Below are 14,696 nucleotides of genomic sequence, written 5' to 3'. Positions count from 1 at the left end.
CTGTATGCCATTGGTCTTTGGAACAGATGATAATTATGACTTTAAGCCATGGGAAGAAGGCCAGGCATTTCAGAGGTCAGAATATCCACAGATTCAGAGATGACCGGTGATTCATACTCCATAAGAGCCTCAGGTGTTCTGACGATCATTTGGCTGAAATGTCTTCTCAAAACGGCCTTCACTGGTCTTTGTCCCCTCTCTCTCTTTCTCTCTCTCTCTCTCTCTAACTCTCACTTTCTTTTTAAATACTTGTGTGGTTGCTTGTGAACGGGTGATCCAATGGCATGAACATTTAAGGCCTATATGACTACCTTGACTATTTTGCCCTTTTTTATGTCTTTTCTTTTTTTTTTTTTTTTTCTGAAATGATATGAACATCAAATGGAAAATTCTAAGTCCTGAGAGGATTTTGGTGCTGCGATGCTGAACACACTGTGGCATTTTTAGCTCAACATTGACCAGTAATCCATTGACATGGCTTTCATACAAAACTATCATACACGCTCTAGTATCTAATCAATACAAAATTAAAATGCAACGGTAACACTTAATGTTTAGACATAACCACACAAATATTGATTCTATCCATATAATTTTCTCAGATTTTTTTTTTTCAAAATGTCCCAGTCCATTTAAACTTCTCCTTAATTCTGTTTGAATTTATTTTGCATCCCTTTTTAATCTATACATTTATTTAATGCAGAGAATTGAATTGGGCACATAAACATCACATAAAGACACATTTTTTTTGTTCTTTTTTGTTCAACTGGTATAATCATAATGATTTCTCAGTGCGACTCAATAGAGCACCCCTAGTGGCAGGGAGATTTATCTCTATACGTTAGTAGTACAGTATGCACAAGCTTTGATCATAGCCTCTCATGGTCTTCTCTTCTTTCTTCTGCAAGTCCATAAGCCACAACTGTAAAGACTCATCCATCCACTAACCATTCATTGGTCCACTTTGCTCTCCTTGATTCACTTCTCAAAATCATTTTCTTGATTTATTGGCTTTTCCTGGCTGCGTTGGATTTGGTCTTTGTGATGTAGGCTTCGAAGAAGAACTGACAGAAGAGCACAAAGTAGCTGAGGTACATTAGGGACGACCACACAATGTTCTGCACATGGGACGGGCACTCTTGGCCTTGCTGCATCCACGAATACACCAGGTAGTTGACCACGCAGCCCATCACCATTTGGGTGATCTGTGTCAGGGTGATGAACATGGCGAACTTGCGAGAGATTTTGAAGCCGGCGGCCCGAAGAGCGTAGTAAGAATACATGACGGCATGCACTAGATAGTTCATAGTCATGAACCAGCCCCCGCCAGCCACCATGTCCTTGTAGGAGTACCATGAGTAGAGCAACACTGTGATGTGATGATACCAGTGCAGGAAGATCAGCTTTTGCTTGCGTAAAACAATGAATAGTGTGTCTCCTGAAAGTGTAAGAGCAAGAGACTGATTGTGAGACAAAAACGAAAAAAATGCTGGTTACTATGAAACTATTGGCTGTCTCAGATATGCTATCTTGTTATTTTTGTGTTATTGATAATAGCAAGTAGAGATTAAGATATTCAATTAAACCTGCATGTTCTAGATCTTGAATATCTAATCAGGGCAAAGTGTTCCAATGCATTCACTAGACAAAACAAGTTTTATTTGGCCAATGTAGCAGTTCAAACTGTGAAAACACCACTGGGCAATGGTCAAAATGAAGCATTAAAACATTTTAAGTTGCACATTAGGTCTGTTTTTCTGCTGTTGTAAACATATTTGAAAACCCTCCACCTGCATGCACCAACATAAATACACTCACAGATGTGACCTTACTTGTAAAATCCTCTAGGATTTATTTGAAACATTGTAATCGATAGAGTGTTGGTTATATGAAGTCTCTAAGTGCCATCTTAACAAAAAATGCTTTATTTGGGTGGTAAATAATGGCGAAAATACCAGTATATTATCTAGCGCAAACCTTAGTAAATCACCTTGCGTTTAAATACTCGCTATTTTCTAACGCCAAAAAGAGGGTTTGCACCAGCGCAAGCTATTCGTAAATTTGGGCCTTGGTTTCTGAACATTAGGCCTAGGTATTTGCCTCCAAACACAAGATCAAATGACATCTTTTTCTTTTTATTGTATTTTATCTACTGTGGCCCAAGTAATGTATTATGTATGAAAAGAGTGTCACAGGCTTTCCTGGTTCCAGCAACCTTTTAGTATTTTATGCCAGTTTCCCAGGAAGTGAAGTTTATTTCCTCTTGAACACATGGTATGGAAACAGTTACTTAGAAGGCAAGTGCATGTTTTCAGTTGGTCAAAAGTCTATATTTGTTGGTGTGTCTCCAGCTATACATAACTGACTCATCACGGTTGGCCTGGCTTTAATTAGGGATGTTAAGGTCCTCACGTTGTCTTAGTGCTGTCCTTTTGTCTCTACAATGGGCCTGGTAGCCCACTAACCGCCAGGGCATGGAAAACACAATAGGCCCAGGCAGGCGGAAAATAGAACCACTATCCCATATTTCTAGACTTGGGGTTATGCTGCAAGGTCCACACTAACAAATTCTGTTATGCTTTCACAATTCACAACCAATTATTTTCATGCAGATGAACACTAGGCTTCTCAGTAGTGCTTTGTCACTTGAGCAGGCTACATAGAAGAGGCAGAATGTATTCAACTACCATTGAACTGTTAAATTATCACAGTTGCTTTAAACAGAGTTAATGATATAGTAATGTGGCTACAAGTGTTGCTGTGGTTATGTCTAACTTTAAAACAAAGAAAAAAAGTAGCCTATTTACTACTGAATGATTTTTTAGTCTATAGTTTTGCTTCAGATGAAGCATGTATACAAATGGTCTAAAGTCTTTTTAGGGCTGATTTACAGCATAATTGAATCATTTTTTTCTGTGTATCACTGTAAAGCTGCTTTGAAACAGTCTTTATTGTATAAAGCAATTGTATAAATAAAGGTGACTTGACTTGTTTATATTTGAAATCGAAACACGCATACACCCCTACCCAAAAGAAACAGACCCCTCCCTTCATTGCTTAGACCACCAAAATAACGAACATGCTATGCAACGACACGGGCAACAATTACAGTGTGGATGAATCAGCTGTGATTCACAACAACAGCATATATTGGTTCTGTAAAACATGGCAAAACCAATGTTTACTAATCGAGCAGAAACGAAGCAAACTCGGTGTCTGTTTTCTGATCGGAACTTTTCTTTGCCTGATCGTAACACTCTGTGCTAATATCTCAGCCATCTCTCTTACTACTACAAATGTCTCGCTTCTCACACTCTTTCCTTTCGTATCATGAGTGTATATGCCACTATTTCTGAACGTTGTGTTGACCGGTCTGATCCACTTTTTTTTTCTTCAGCACACATGCAGACTGAACAGACATCTAGCAAATATCACAAAATGGTTTGTTCCGGTGTTTTCAATTTTCAACTGCTTTTTTCAAAAATCGCTTACTGCACCTATTAATCTTAACCTATACAACTGAAATGGGACTTATTCATGTATAATCTCACCTAGTTCAGGTGCCTTGCTGAGGACAAAAGCATAGGCCCAGAACTTGCTGACTGGTCCGTTGTAGAAACTCTGATCGCACACTGACTGCTTTAGGCCTTTGGTCATCAAGATGTTCATCATGTAGCCTCCGGTTCTGATGGCACCAAATATACTGAAGAAGGAGGAGACATTTAAAATCAAATACAATTGACTTTTTGAGTAGTGCATATTACTTTATTTGACACTTAGGACTCAGGGCATAGCATTACCATTTACAATGCTTTATTCAATGCTTTATGGCTGAGCAGTTACTTGGCACTCAGGTTCCAGTTTTAGGTTTCTTATAAAGCTGCCAATGGCTGGATCATGTGAAAAACCTGGAAGTGCGAGGTAGCCTGTGTCACCCCATTTCTACAGTAAATATAGTGCTGATCTTCACACATAGAAGAGTTTGTGATATGTTATATCATTGTGCCCTTTACTATGCAATCTAGATATCAATTCAAATATGCAGGCCTCTTATGTACCATATATGCAGGTCTTTATGAAGTAACTTGGAACGAAGAAGTGGCTTGTTTTTCTGCCTATAATGAACACCATTAATCTGCTAAAACATGAAACAATTTATGAATACACAGTAACGTGCTAAGCGACATCATAAATTGTGTATTCACAATTTATGAATACACTGTAACGTGCTAAGCGACATCATTTAAAAAAATAATAAAAAATCCATATCAGATAAATGTGAATTGTCTTTCCATGTTGACTGGTTTAAGTATTTTTAAACTGTAATTTGTTAGCAAAATTTAAAAAAAAATGACAAAGGAAGGAGGTCTCAAACTTTGCTTTCATCTTGTACTGCCATTGTATTATGACGTTTGGTTTAATGTGCAGTGAAATCTTTGTAGTGCCTGTGGTGTAAAAATATCACTCAACTGTCTGTGATAGTAATGACACATTTCTAAATTACATTTACTACATTTAATATTTCCATCATAACAGCAATATGTTGAAGTAAGAAAATATGTTTTAGCATTAACAGGTGCTAGATAGATGCATGTAATGCATGTCAAATACACACACTCAAACATTTGCATGTAAGACACATGACTCATTTACCAATAGACATATTTACCTGAAGGCTGCAAGTGTTAAAGACCATAGTACTAAAGGTTTCCTCAACTCAAACTTCTCCCTTTGTTTCATTAAATGCCGCCCACCAAGTATGCAGGCAGCGTAAAGCGCAGAGAAGAGGAAGGACTTCTTCCTGTAAGGAGGGAGATGATAATAAAATTAGTATAGTCCAAGAAAACTCAAGTATCCATCCACAACAGCCTTCAGTGTGTATAAATCAACTAGCTTTTCAAAAACCTTTCAAAATCAGACTATATCAGTATCTTTATTATTTTGCGGATTCATTTTTAAAACACCAGAACCAATTATAAATCCTATATGTGCTCATTTAACTAAATGTTCATATGTATGCACAAAGTTTTTATGGAAACTGATACATTTCAGGATACTTTGATAAATGGAAAGTAGCATTAATTGGTCATTTATAATGACACTTATCCTTGCTGAATAAAAGTATTAATTTCTTTAAAAATCACCCCAAACTTTTGAACGGAAGTTTATGCTTAATGGCTCAACGTTTCATTCAAAAACATTTCATTCACAAGCACTGCATTTTCTTTCAATTTGCATTTTGACCCGTTGTGTATGGTAACACGCAAGTCTCATATTACACTGTCAAATTTGTAGAATTTGCATATGGTGAAAAGGCCACCTGCAAACTGATCCTGTGACTTTTCTGACTACATTCTAATGCAGTTATGTAGCTGTTAAAACAAAACAAGAGAAGAGCCAGCACTTTTTGTTTCTAACTCGCAATTCCAGTCTTAAAACATTTGCATACTGGTCTATATTGTGTACAGGTTTTGATGTTAAGCTTTTATTATTATTATTATTTTTTTTTATATATATAAATATCACATTAAATCCTGATCTAATGCATTTGGCTCAGCAACTTTGTCAAAATGCATCAAACATTACATAAATATGTAATTGTTTCTTAAATCCTATATTCATCACATATCTTGCCAAAATGAAATAAACTGTTGTTGGAGCTTTTTATCACAAACAGCTTATTGGGCTTATTTTGACAGCTTGTGTTGCTTTTAGGAGCTCATATTATCTGGCAGTGCTGTACTGCATTATCTGGAAGCTGGAGATATCTACAGTGCCGTCTAATTCATTTTTTTTTTAGGGCATTTTGATCCCCCCCTAAATCTGATTTACAATAAATTTGCTTCCATAATGCCCCACACATGCCCTTTGAATACCAAGGAAATTGCAATTGAAAGAAATTTCAATTTCACTGTGTTCTGATGACACCGTTAGGACATGTCTGTATATAAAGTAACTCCATTAAAAACATAAATAATGATAAGGGTACTAACATCACTATATTAAACTTTCAATACCAACATGAGAGCAATTTCATGGTTCTGTGCTAATTTTCATACCATGCTTAAAATAATTAAAACAATGGTATGGTAATAACTCAATTGTTCTATTGCTTTTAATTTCTTTTTGTTAAAGTAGTTTGTTTTTAACACTAATATCAAGAAAATATTATCTAATGAATCAACTTAAATTGTTGGGTAAATAGTCTAATATCTAATTTGATGCCTTCAGAGCAAAAACTGTCCTTTAATTAAAATGAACTGCATTTCTTTCCACATCCCTATTGAAACATAAGCTTTAATTAATAATGACAGTATTTATTTTCAGTTAATGGCAGACGTCCGCCAGATGGGAGCTTTGCCAGTCAAGCATCCAGCTGGCATTATGGGCCAAAACTAGGGCACCTCTCTCCCTGCCAGTAGCATCTCCTGCGTGACTCTGTTCTCTTTCCAAGAAGCCAAATAGGTAAACGAGGAAGCCTATCGGTTCTTCTGGGTTTTAATCACCCATTGGATAAAGCCTCAGACAATTCCTCTATACTTAAAAAATCAAACATTGCATTAAGTCAAAATATAATGGAATATATAGTTCTATATAAGTGTCTTTGCACTGTTGAAATTTCTTCTTATTTTGTTACACATGACCTTTATGGGCATGGGTGTAGGTTGTGAAAGCACACTGGGCATCATTTTATTTTTCTGCCTAGTGGATGTGAGAAACACTGACCTCACTCTGCTTATAACAGTGAGCCCATTCAATGTATGCAGCCCCCTCCAACCTTGACTTGTCATTGCTTTGTTCTTTGTGTACAATGGAAGACTGCAGCAGTATGCACATATAGGACTGATTTATTAGTTATTAGAAGATTGAACTCTTGCTACTGGCTGCTATTTAGTTAAGTGCACTGGTTATTGACACATTATCTTCACAGTGCAGCTAGCAAGAAGCTTGTACTTGAGAGAACTGCTTCTGCTACAGTAACCCATTACCATTACAAACTTCTGTTTGCATGTCATTATGCATTCATTATGTTGTACACATCTAGGGCTGGGGGTGACATAGCCAAAGAAAAAAAAAAGGTTTAAAAGGTTTCTGTTTTCAGTCAGACGGACAATCATTTTGACTTTGACCAAACAGCCATTTTGGATTAAAAAAAGAGACATCTCTTAGGCTGCATTTGTTTGATCAAAAATAATAACTATAACAGTTTTATTTAATTATTTTTTTTTTGTATATTTAAATTGATTGCTGTGCTATCATTATCAATGTTAAAAGCACTTGTGCTGCTTAATACTTGTCCGGGAACCGTCATAGATTTTATTTCAGGATTCTTTGATAAATAGAATGCTCAGTTCTAATATTTTACAGTTTGTAATTTACATATATTTACAGATATTATACAGTTTTGGAACATTATAAATGTTCCTTTTAAAATGACTATCACTTTTGTTCAATTTAATGTGTCCTTGCTGAAATAGGTTTTTTTTTTTTTGTCATGTACATGTATTTTTATTAAATACTGGCAAACTAAGGCAAATTCTGAAAATTACTTAAAAATCTTCACAAAATTAAACAAACTTATGGGTAACACCCTGTTTTTACTGAAGTTTATGGTATTAAAACATCTGTGAGTTTGATAAGAGCTGCTAAACTTGTCAAACGTATTTGTCAAATAAAAGGTGCATCACATCATTGTGATCACAATGTAGCCTAAATCTCCAGCAAAATAATCTCAAATATATTTCCAGTATGCAATATATTGTCCAGCCCTAGAAGCAGAAACGAAATGAATAAAGGTTATTCATTTAAGACTGTGTGTTCAGTTGGGTTACTGTGATATGCTGCAGTGAATGACAAAACAACATCACTCCCTTTTTTATTAGCAACATATCAGGAGACATGTTTTGGGGAGACCTTCATATATGAAGGCTAGAGGAGTCAGCGAGTGAGTTTCATAACAGTGAGTTATACGGCTGCAGTAAAACCCTGCCTTAGTACTGACCATCCAATCGAGATGCGATAGATATTCCCATCAGACCTCGTTACGGTCCAAAAAAAAAAAAAAAAAGAGAGAGAAGAAAAAAGCAGAGCTCTAGCAGCTTCCATGTATGCACCGACAATGATACAGAAAAAGGTTGTAGAAGAGGAACCACAAATATTTTATATCAGCAGAACAGATTCAGGTCTTACGTCATCAACGCACAGTAAGTAGGTCTGTTTGTTGCAAGACCATCAATTCTTTGAAAAACTTCATCTGCGTTTTTGTCTATGCTCTCATTTTTCCAGCTGAGAGCATCAGACCTGCAGTGGACAAAGACTGATGGTGAAGCTACTTGCAAGGGATCACATCTGGCCCAAGCTGTTTGCACTAGAAGTGCTTCCCAAGTCATTTAGAGCTGCAAAATAAACTGAATCTGCAGCCTAATAGCAGTTTTAGACTAATGACGATAGCAGAATCTATTCTGCTAGATGCAGTGATTTTTACCTGAACGCAGCACAACGCTGGGCAAGTGGTATTGAATTCAAGCACAGAATATATTTTCTGTCAGAGCAAAACCTTGACGTCATGAGGACATGCAAAAAAAAGAAAAAGTTTTCCATGTTACACTGCAAAATATAGATGCATAGTGAAATACTACTTTGTTTTCTTGCGCAACATGACATCATGACTTTTGCGTATACATACACGCTGCTTTCAAGACAAGTGGTGTGTTATCTATACGCATTTTGAGCTATCCGCGTGTATGTCTACGCCGTTAAGTGTCCGAGTGATTCCGCGTGTATGTACATACCGTTAAATGTCCAAGCAAAATGAAGCAAAATGTAGATCTACATCTGGGGAGCGATATTTTTATTTTTTTTGGATGGTAGGGGAAGACTCATAAATGGTGACGGGTAGGTTTTGGGACGGGGTTGGGGTAGGTCATTTATTTATATATACAGTAATGTAACGTTAAGTCAATGATCAATAAAAAGTCAATAAACACACTGAAAAGTGATTATGCGTGTTGATGGCACGCCAAAAAATGGAAATACGAATTGGCGTGTCATTCATACGCCATTTCATGAGATCAGTCTGACTTGCTAGACAGTTTTCTGTCTAACACTCTGGGTGCGATAACATGCGTGACTAAACAAACCAATGGCTGATGTTATAAGTTTTGACAAGGTGGATAGGGCTTTAGCCAGAGGTATTTGTTTTTCTCCACTACCCTTTCTAAAACATCAAATGCAATCCCTTCTTCTGGGTTACTTGCGGTGAAAATAGAGACAAGGTGACTGCTCTTTCAGAGGTCAAATTTTGAAAAAAATAAAAATAAAATTATTGTGTGTGCTCTGAGATTAGCTTTTTTAGACTGTGAAGGATGCAGGAAAAGCAAATCTACTTTATAAAGATAACCTATCAAGGCCAGTGGCGGTATTTTTTGGAGACAGCATCTCACAATGTTGTGTAGTAAAGTGGCTGTCTGTTTTTATAAGATTGTATTAGCATTTATTGCAGGGGACATCAGTTTGATGGTGCCAGGAAACTCTATTATCTGTCACTATTATGTAATTCAGAATTCAGTCCACTTTTATTTATCACCTCTGTGCCTCCTGTCTGCCGGTCTTTTGAGAGCTGACTCTTACAATGAGATCTCATTAAAGAAACCTTTGGGCAGTGCAGTATAGTGAGGATAGAGGATAAAAATACTACCAGATTAGAGATGACCTGTGGCAATCTTCACAACCTTAGGCTAATTCTCTCTGGTCAACCCAGACCAACACTACACATGGCTCAATGCACACGCTATGGCAGCTCTGTCTTATTGATCTTTGCTGAGAATTGTTTTGCCATATATATATATATATATATATATATATATATATATATAAAACATTATGCACAGCATACACTTTTACTGCAACATACAATGAACAGCACCGACGTGGCTGTTGAACTGCACTAGTACTTGGAGTAAGTTGGAGTAAGAGAATTTAAAATATACATTCCAATAAATGGGCCTCTTGAAAATATCCATATTTTTCCCAGTGTTTTTTAAAAGACGGTTTTCTGTACCCTGTACTGTTGTTCATGAGGTACTCGATAATAACAATCTTTCTAATTTTAACAGCCTTTGTTACCTATATATATGCATTGAAAATGCGGGATGCATTGAAAATTTGAGGTGATAATTATACCCAAATCTGCATTCATACTTGACAATCTTTTCATCACAGAACTTCAGGAAAGTCTGTGCTGAAGCAACTGTGCTTGCTCGGCATAAATAAATAGTGCAAAAATTGTTTTAACACAGCTGACATTTCTGTTTCCCTGATCATCAGTAAGATGTACGAATGGATCCTGTGGTGTTGCAGTCATTAATCACAGAGCGGAACGTAGAATTATTAAAGAAGAGACGTGCCTAGCAGCTTCTTTTCAGATCCAAACAGGAGGGGTTCTGAAAAATGCTTTCCAAGCAAACGTTTACACTCTTTATCTATGCATTTCCCTCAAATGCGAAAGAAGCAATTATACAATGTGAATTTCCCAGTTGATCTATAGTCTTAAAAATGCTGAGTTAAAGTACAGCTAATTAGTATTTAGCCCCTTTGATCATTCCCTCACTCGGCCGAATGACCTTTATGCAGACAACCAAAGTCTTTGCCAAAGTATATAAGGGTTTTGGGACTAAATGATATTTAAAGGGATAGTTCACCCAAAAAAAAAATAATAATAATAATAATAATTTTGTCCTCACCTACCCGCAAGTTGTTCCAAACCTGTATGAGTTTTTTTTCTTCTGTTGAACACAAGACCAGATATTTGGTAAAGAATGTTGGTAATCAAACAGTTGATGGTAGCCATTGACTTCCATAGTATTTTTTTTTCCTACTATGCAAGTCAAAGGCTACTGCCAACTGTCTGTTTATCAACATTTTTTTTTTAAATATCTTCCTTAGTGCTGAACATAAGAAAGAAACTCATACAGGTTTGTAACAAGTTAACAACATGAGGGTGAGTAAGTGATGACAAATCTTTATTTTCAGGTGATTTGAGCCTTCATTCACATGTGTTGCAATGCAAACACAATCTGCCTTCCCTCAGGTGATGAGGTATCAAGAAAAATTACATTACAAAGAGACGAATGTCTTTAATATTAGGCTGCGTCCACATTAATCTGATTCCGGATACATTTGAACACAGCGTTTTCTTTTAAAAACGCTCTCCGTCCACACTAGCGTTTTCAGGCGCTTTCCATTTCAGTGTAGATGATAAACTTCTAAATTTACCATACTGCGCATGCGTGAAACCTCACAAAAGCTCACAGAGATGATACAGATGGTAAAAATAAAGTTATCGCGCAATTCTTCTAACAGGATAATTTTATTTAGCAAAATATCTCACCATCACTGACATGTCCAGGTTGTACTGAGTCACCATATGTTTGGTCTAAAACGCAACCACTCTCATGTATTGCCGCAGAACAGCAAATGTGAGTACATTTTCTGTCATCTGTACAGGACTGTGATATGAAGACAAAGTAACATATTTTAGCATCAATTTGAAAGTGACTAGCAAATAAAAGGTACAAGACTGGTAAACATGAATTTCTATTGGTACAACATGGATCACATGACTAAACTTTCACAGTCCACACTACAACGCGAAAACCGCGTCTGCTTTTGTAGAGTGTTTTCCAAAAGCTACGTTTTCATTGACTTAAAACGCCGTCTCAGTGTGGATGAAAGGCCAAACCGGAGAGAAAAATATACGTTTTCAAATGAAAACATATTAGTGGACATGGCCTTAGTCTAAAGCCAATGATCTGGTAGTTTAGTATCCTGATAAATTGATAGGAAGCATACATAAAAGTTAGAACATTAAACTATTTTTTTAATAACAGTTGTGGCCACGGGATGAATAAACCTCAAAGTTTGAACAGTAAAAAATTAACTAGTTAGGCCTAATAACAGCAAGGGCCATTAAAATTATCTTACTCATAAAGTTAATGTGACGTGACTACAAGCAAGTATTGTGACATCATGGAAATTGTGACTGTTGTAAGTTACCTAGCAGGAAAGAAGCATGATTTTAAAGCCTGTGATGAGTTGATGACTTATGCTGTATGATTGAATGGCTTGTCAGATGCCTGTCTTATGTATGTATAGGAGTATCCATTGTTATTTATTTTTACAGTGATACCCCAAGTTTACCCCAAACTTACTTACATAGAATGACAGTTACCATTCAGTAGATACAATGAAAGTGAACGGTGACTCAGGTCAATCTGCCTAAAATCATCTGTGGTCTTCTATTGAAGACCATACGCATTGTAAAGGGGTTTAGAATAAATAATGAAATAAATATAATGTTAATGTGAACTATCCCTTTAAATCTGCATTTCAGGGTATAGCCGTCAGTCATAAACACCATTTCCTTAGCATTTCATTTTTAAGTACGGACAGGAAACCGACAGTCTGAAGTGATCAACAAAACAAAATTATCATTAAGCACATTACAAATAAAAACGTTCTTTAAAAACAAACGGTGTTGCTCTCTACACAGGAGGGATACAAGATGATAGATAATAATATGATGCAAGCAACCCCGAGAACTCGGCACAGTGACGCGAAACATGATTGGTCAGAATTGTGTCAGCAGACATCAACATCCACATCTCATTGGTTGCTATGAATTATTAACCAGCACTTCTCACTCTCCAAACGCGCTACAGAATAACAAATGTGTGACATTGATCCATATAGCGAGTAATCGTGTTGATGTTACCATGTGTCAAAACCTATTAATAAGCAGCACAATTTCCCATATGAGAAACGTGCCAAATGTGCAATAAACAGCGATGATTTCTGGCATTAACCATAAAGCTTACGTACGGAGAAGGGAATCTAATAACGCTTCACTTGCATGTATAGCCTATTATTAATATGATTACCTCTATTACGTTTCCATTTGCTACAGACATTGGGCTAGCTAGGCTAGGCTTTGAGTTTTCAAGAGCTAGTGATGGGAAGTCATACTCGTTTTCGCGAATCGGTTCTTTTGAACAGTTCGTTTAAGAGAACCGGTTCAAACTATTATACGTCATGGCGTGATTGTCACCCCATGGTCCTTGACATATTAACGTATTATCACGTTAGCCTACAATAAAGTCATATTCATGTATGTTTTGTTAGGTTTTTTTAATTATGTTTTAGGCTTGTATGGTGCTCATAGTAAAGCTGAAGTTTATTCAAACCAATTCTGTTTCGTGATTGTAACTGCCATAAAATCAATTCGTCAACACATTTAGTTGTTTTTGTAACATTTTAAAGCCTTTTAAAACGCCTACCATGTCGTTCCGTTAGTCAAATAATTCACTCAATTTAGTTCTTGGCAATTAGCCTACAAATCAGACATATTGGAAGGAAACGACTCACGGATTAATGAATCGTGAATCCGGTCCGATTCGTGACCGTTTTTGTCAACCGCTTCATTTGGAAAGATCCGAATCTAAAGAACGATTCTCGAGCAAGCTATTTAATATAGGGGTACCACTGATTTTAAACATACATTAATTTTTTTATTTTTTTTTTACGGGAAGAAAAAAATCCAATAGCCTAAACGTTTGCGTGCAATCTGAACACGCGAGGCATAGGATGAACGTTCCAATTGTCGCGAAAGGGCATAATCAGAGCATCACCTTGAAAAGGCTTTGCATCTGATTAGAGCAACGATGCTTCAAATATAGCATCGCTCATTACACGAATAACATTGAGAGGATGAATAGAACACGATGCTGAAACAATATTGATGAGTCTCGAGGGGGAATATCACACTGACTGTGCAAATACCGTGGTCTGGATGGCAGCCCACCTCCCAGTGACTTTCAAGAGGCTTTTTGAGCATAAGGATTAATGCATGGTTGAAATATTTAATATGCTAGTCAGTCAGTGGAAATCAGGGATACGAGCTATCCGATGATACAACGGGGTTTGTAGGCGTGATTGTTATGGTACAGAATATGTATCATGCAGCAGAGCTACTGTACCAGTTCTCTTGCATCCATCGAATGGCTTCATCTTCATTGAATTGCCTCTCGAATTCGTATTCTTGCAAAGCCAGCACCGACATGGTCTCTCGTCCTTTAAACGCGTACTGAAGAACGTTAGCCTCTTTGGCGACTGAATGAGTTGAGTTTCACGGATTTCCTAGCTATGTCTCGCAGGCTCAGCTCCAGCCTTGCCCTTGCATCGCTCTTGCCACCCCCAGCACATTCGTTGAGTTGTTCTCGAATGTCAGCCTATTTAACTCTCAGCCCGTGCCGGCATACGCCCTCCTCTCTTCTGAGGAAGAAGAGCGCAAGGTCCTAATGCCGCAGAACTGATGCATCCTCCGGAGCTGTCGTCATCTCAGACTGCGATGACCTTTGGCATACATTCATTAACGAGGCATTTCCATCATTTCCAGTCGATGTTCTGACTCTAGGCTACTTATTTGTGAACATAGATCAACTGTCACTGCTATCAGCCTAACATGTATTTCTCACCAATCCATTATTTACAGGTTCTTAAACCCGGTGACCTGGATTTTTTTTTTTTTTAATTTTATGTATTATAGGCTAGTATATTCTTTACATTATATAGATAGACAGGTCACTGTCCCACTGTACCATAACAAAAATTCTTTACAGTTTAAGATACATTTATCCTAG

The 14,696-nt window shown here is 36.9% G+C and overlaps 1 protein-coding gene across 1 annotated transcript; it reads right to left on the bottom strand.

The window, feature by feature from the left end:
- Positions 1 to 278: 278 nt before the first annotated feature.
- Positions 279 to 14,337, bottom strand: elovl6 (ELOVL fatty acid elongase 6). The gene is made up of 4 exons (XM_039664508.2): positions 14,034 to 14,337; positions 4,670 to 4,801; positions 3,552 to 3,703; positions 279 to 1,438 (listed from the first exon to the last, which is right to left on the bottom strand). The coding sequence occupies exons 1-4, from the start codon at positions 14,114 to 14,116 to the stop codon at positions 1,005 to 1,007; spliced, it is 801 nt and encodes a 266-aa protein (XP_039520442.1). The 5' UTR covers positions 14,117 to 14,337; the 3' UTR covers positions 279 to 1,004.
- Between the last annotated feature and the right edge of the window lie 359 nt (positions 14,338 to 14,696).

Source organism: Pimephales promelas, chromosome 9, assembly GCF_988280905.1.
Source record: "Pimephales promelas chromosome 9, fPimPro1.hap1.1, whole genome shotgun sequence".
Taxonomy (NCBI): Eukaryota; Metazoa; Chordata; class Actinopteri; order Cypriniformes; family Leuciscidae; genus Pimephales; species Pimephales promelas.
This window is presented reverse-complemented; position numbering and strand designations above follow the sequence as displayed.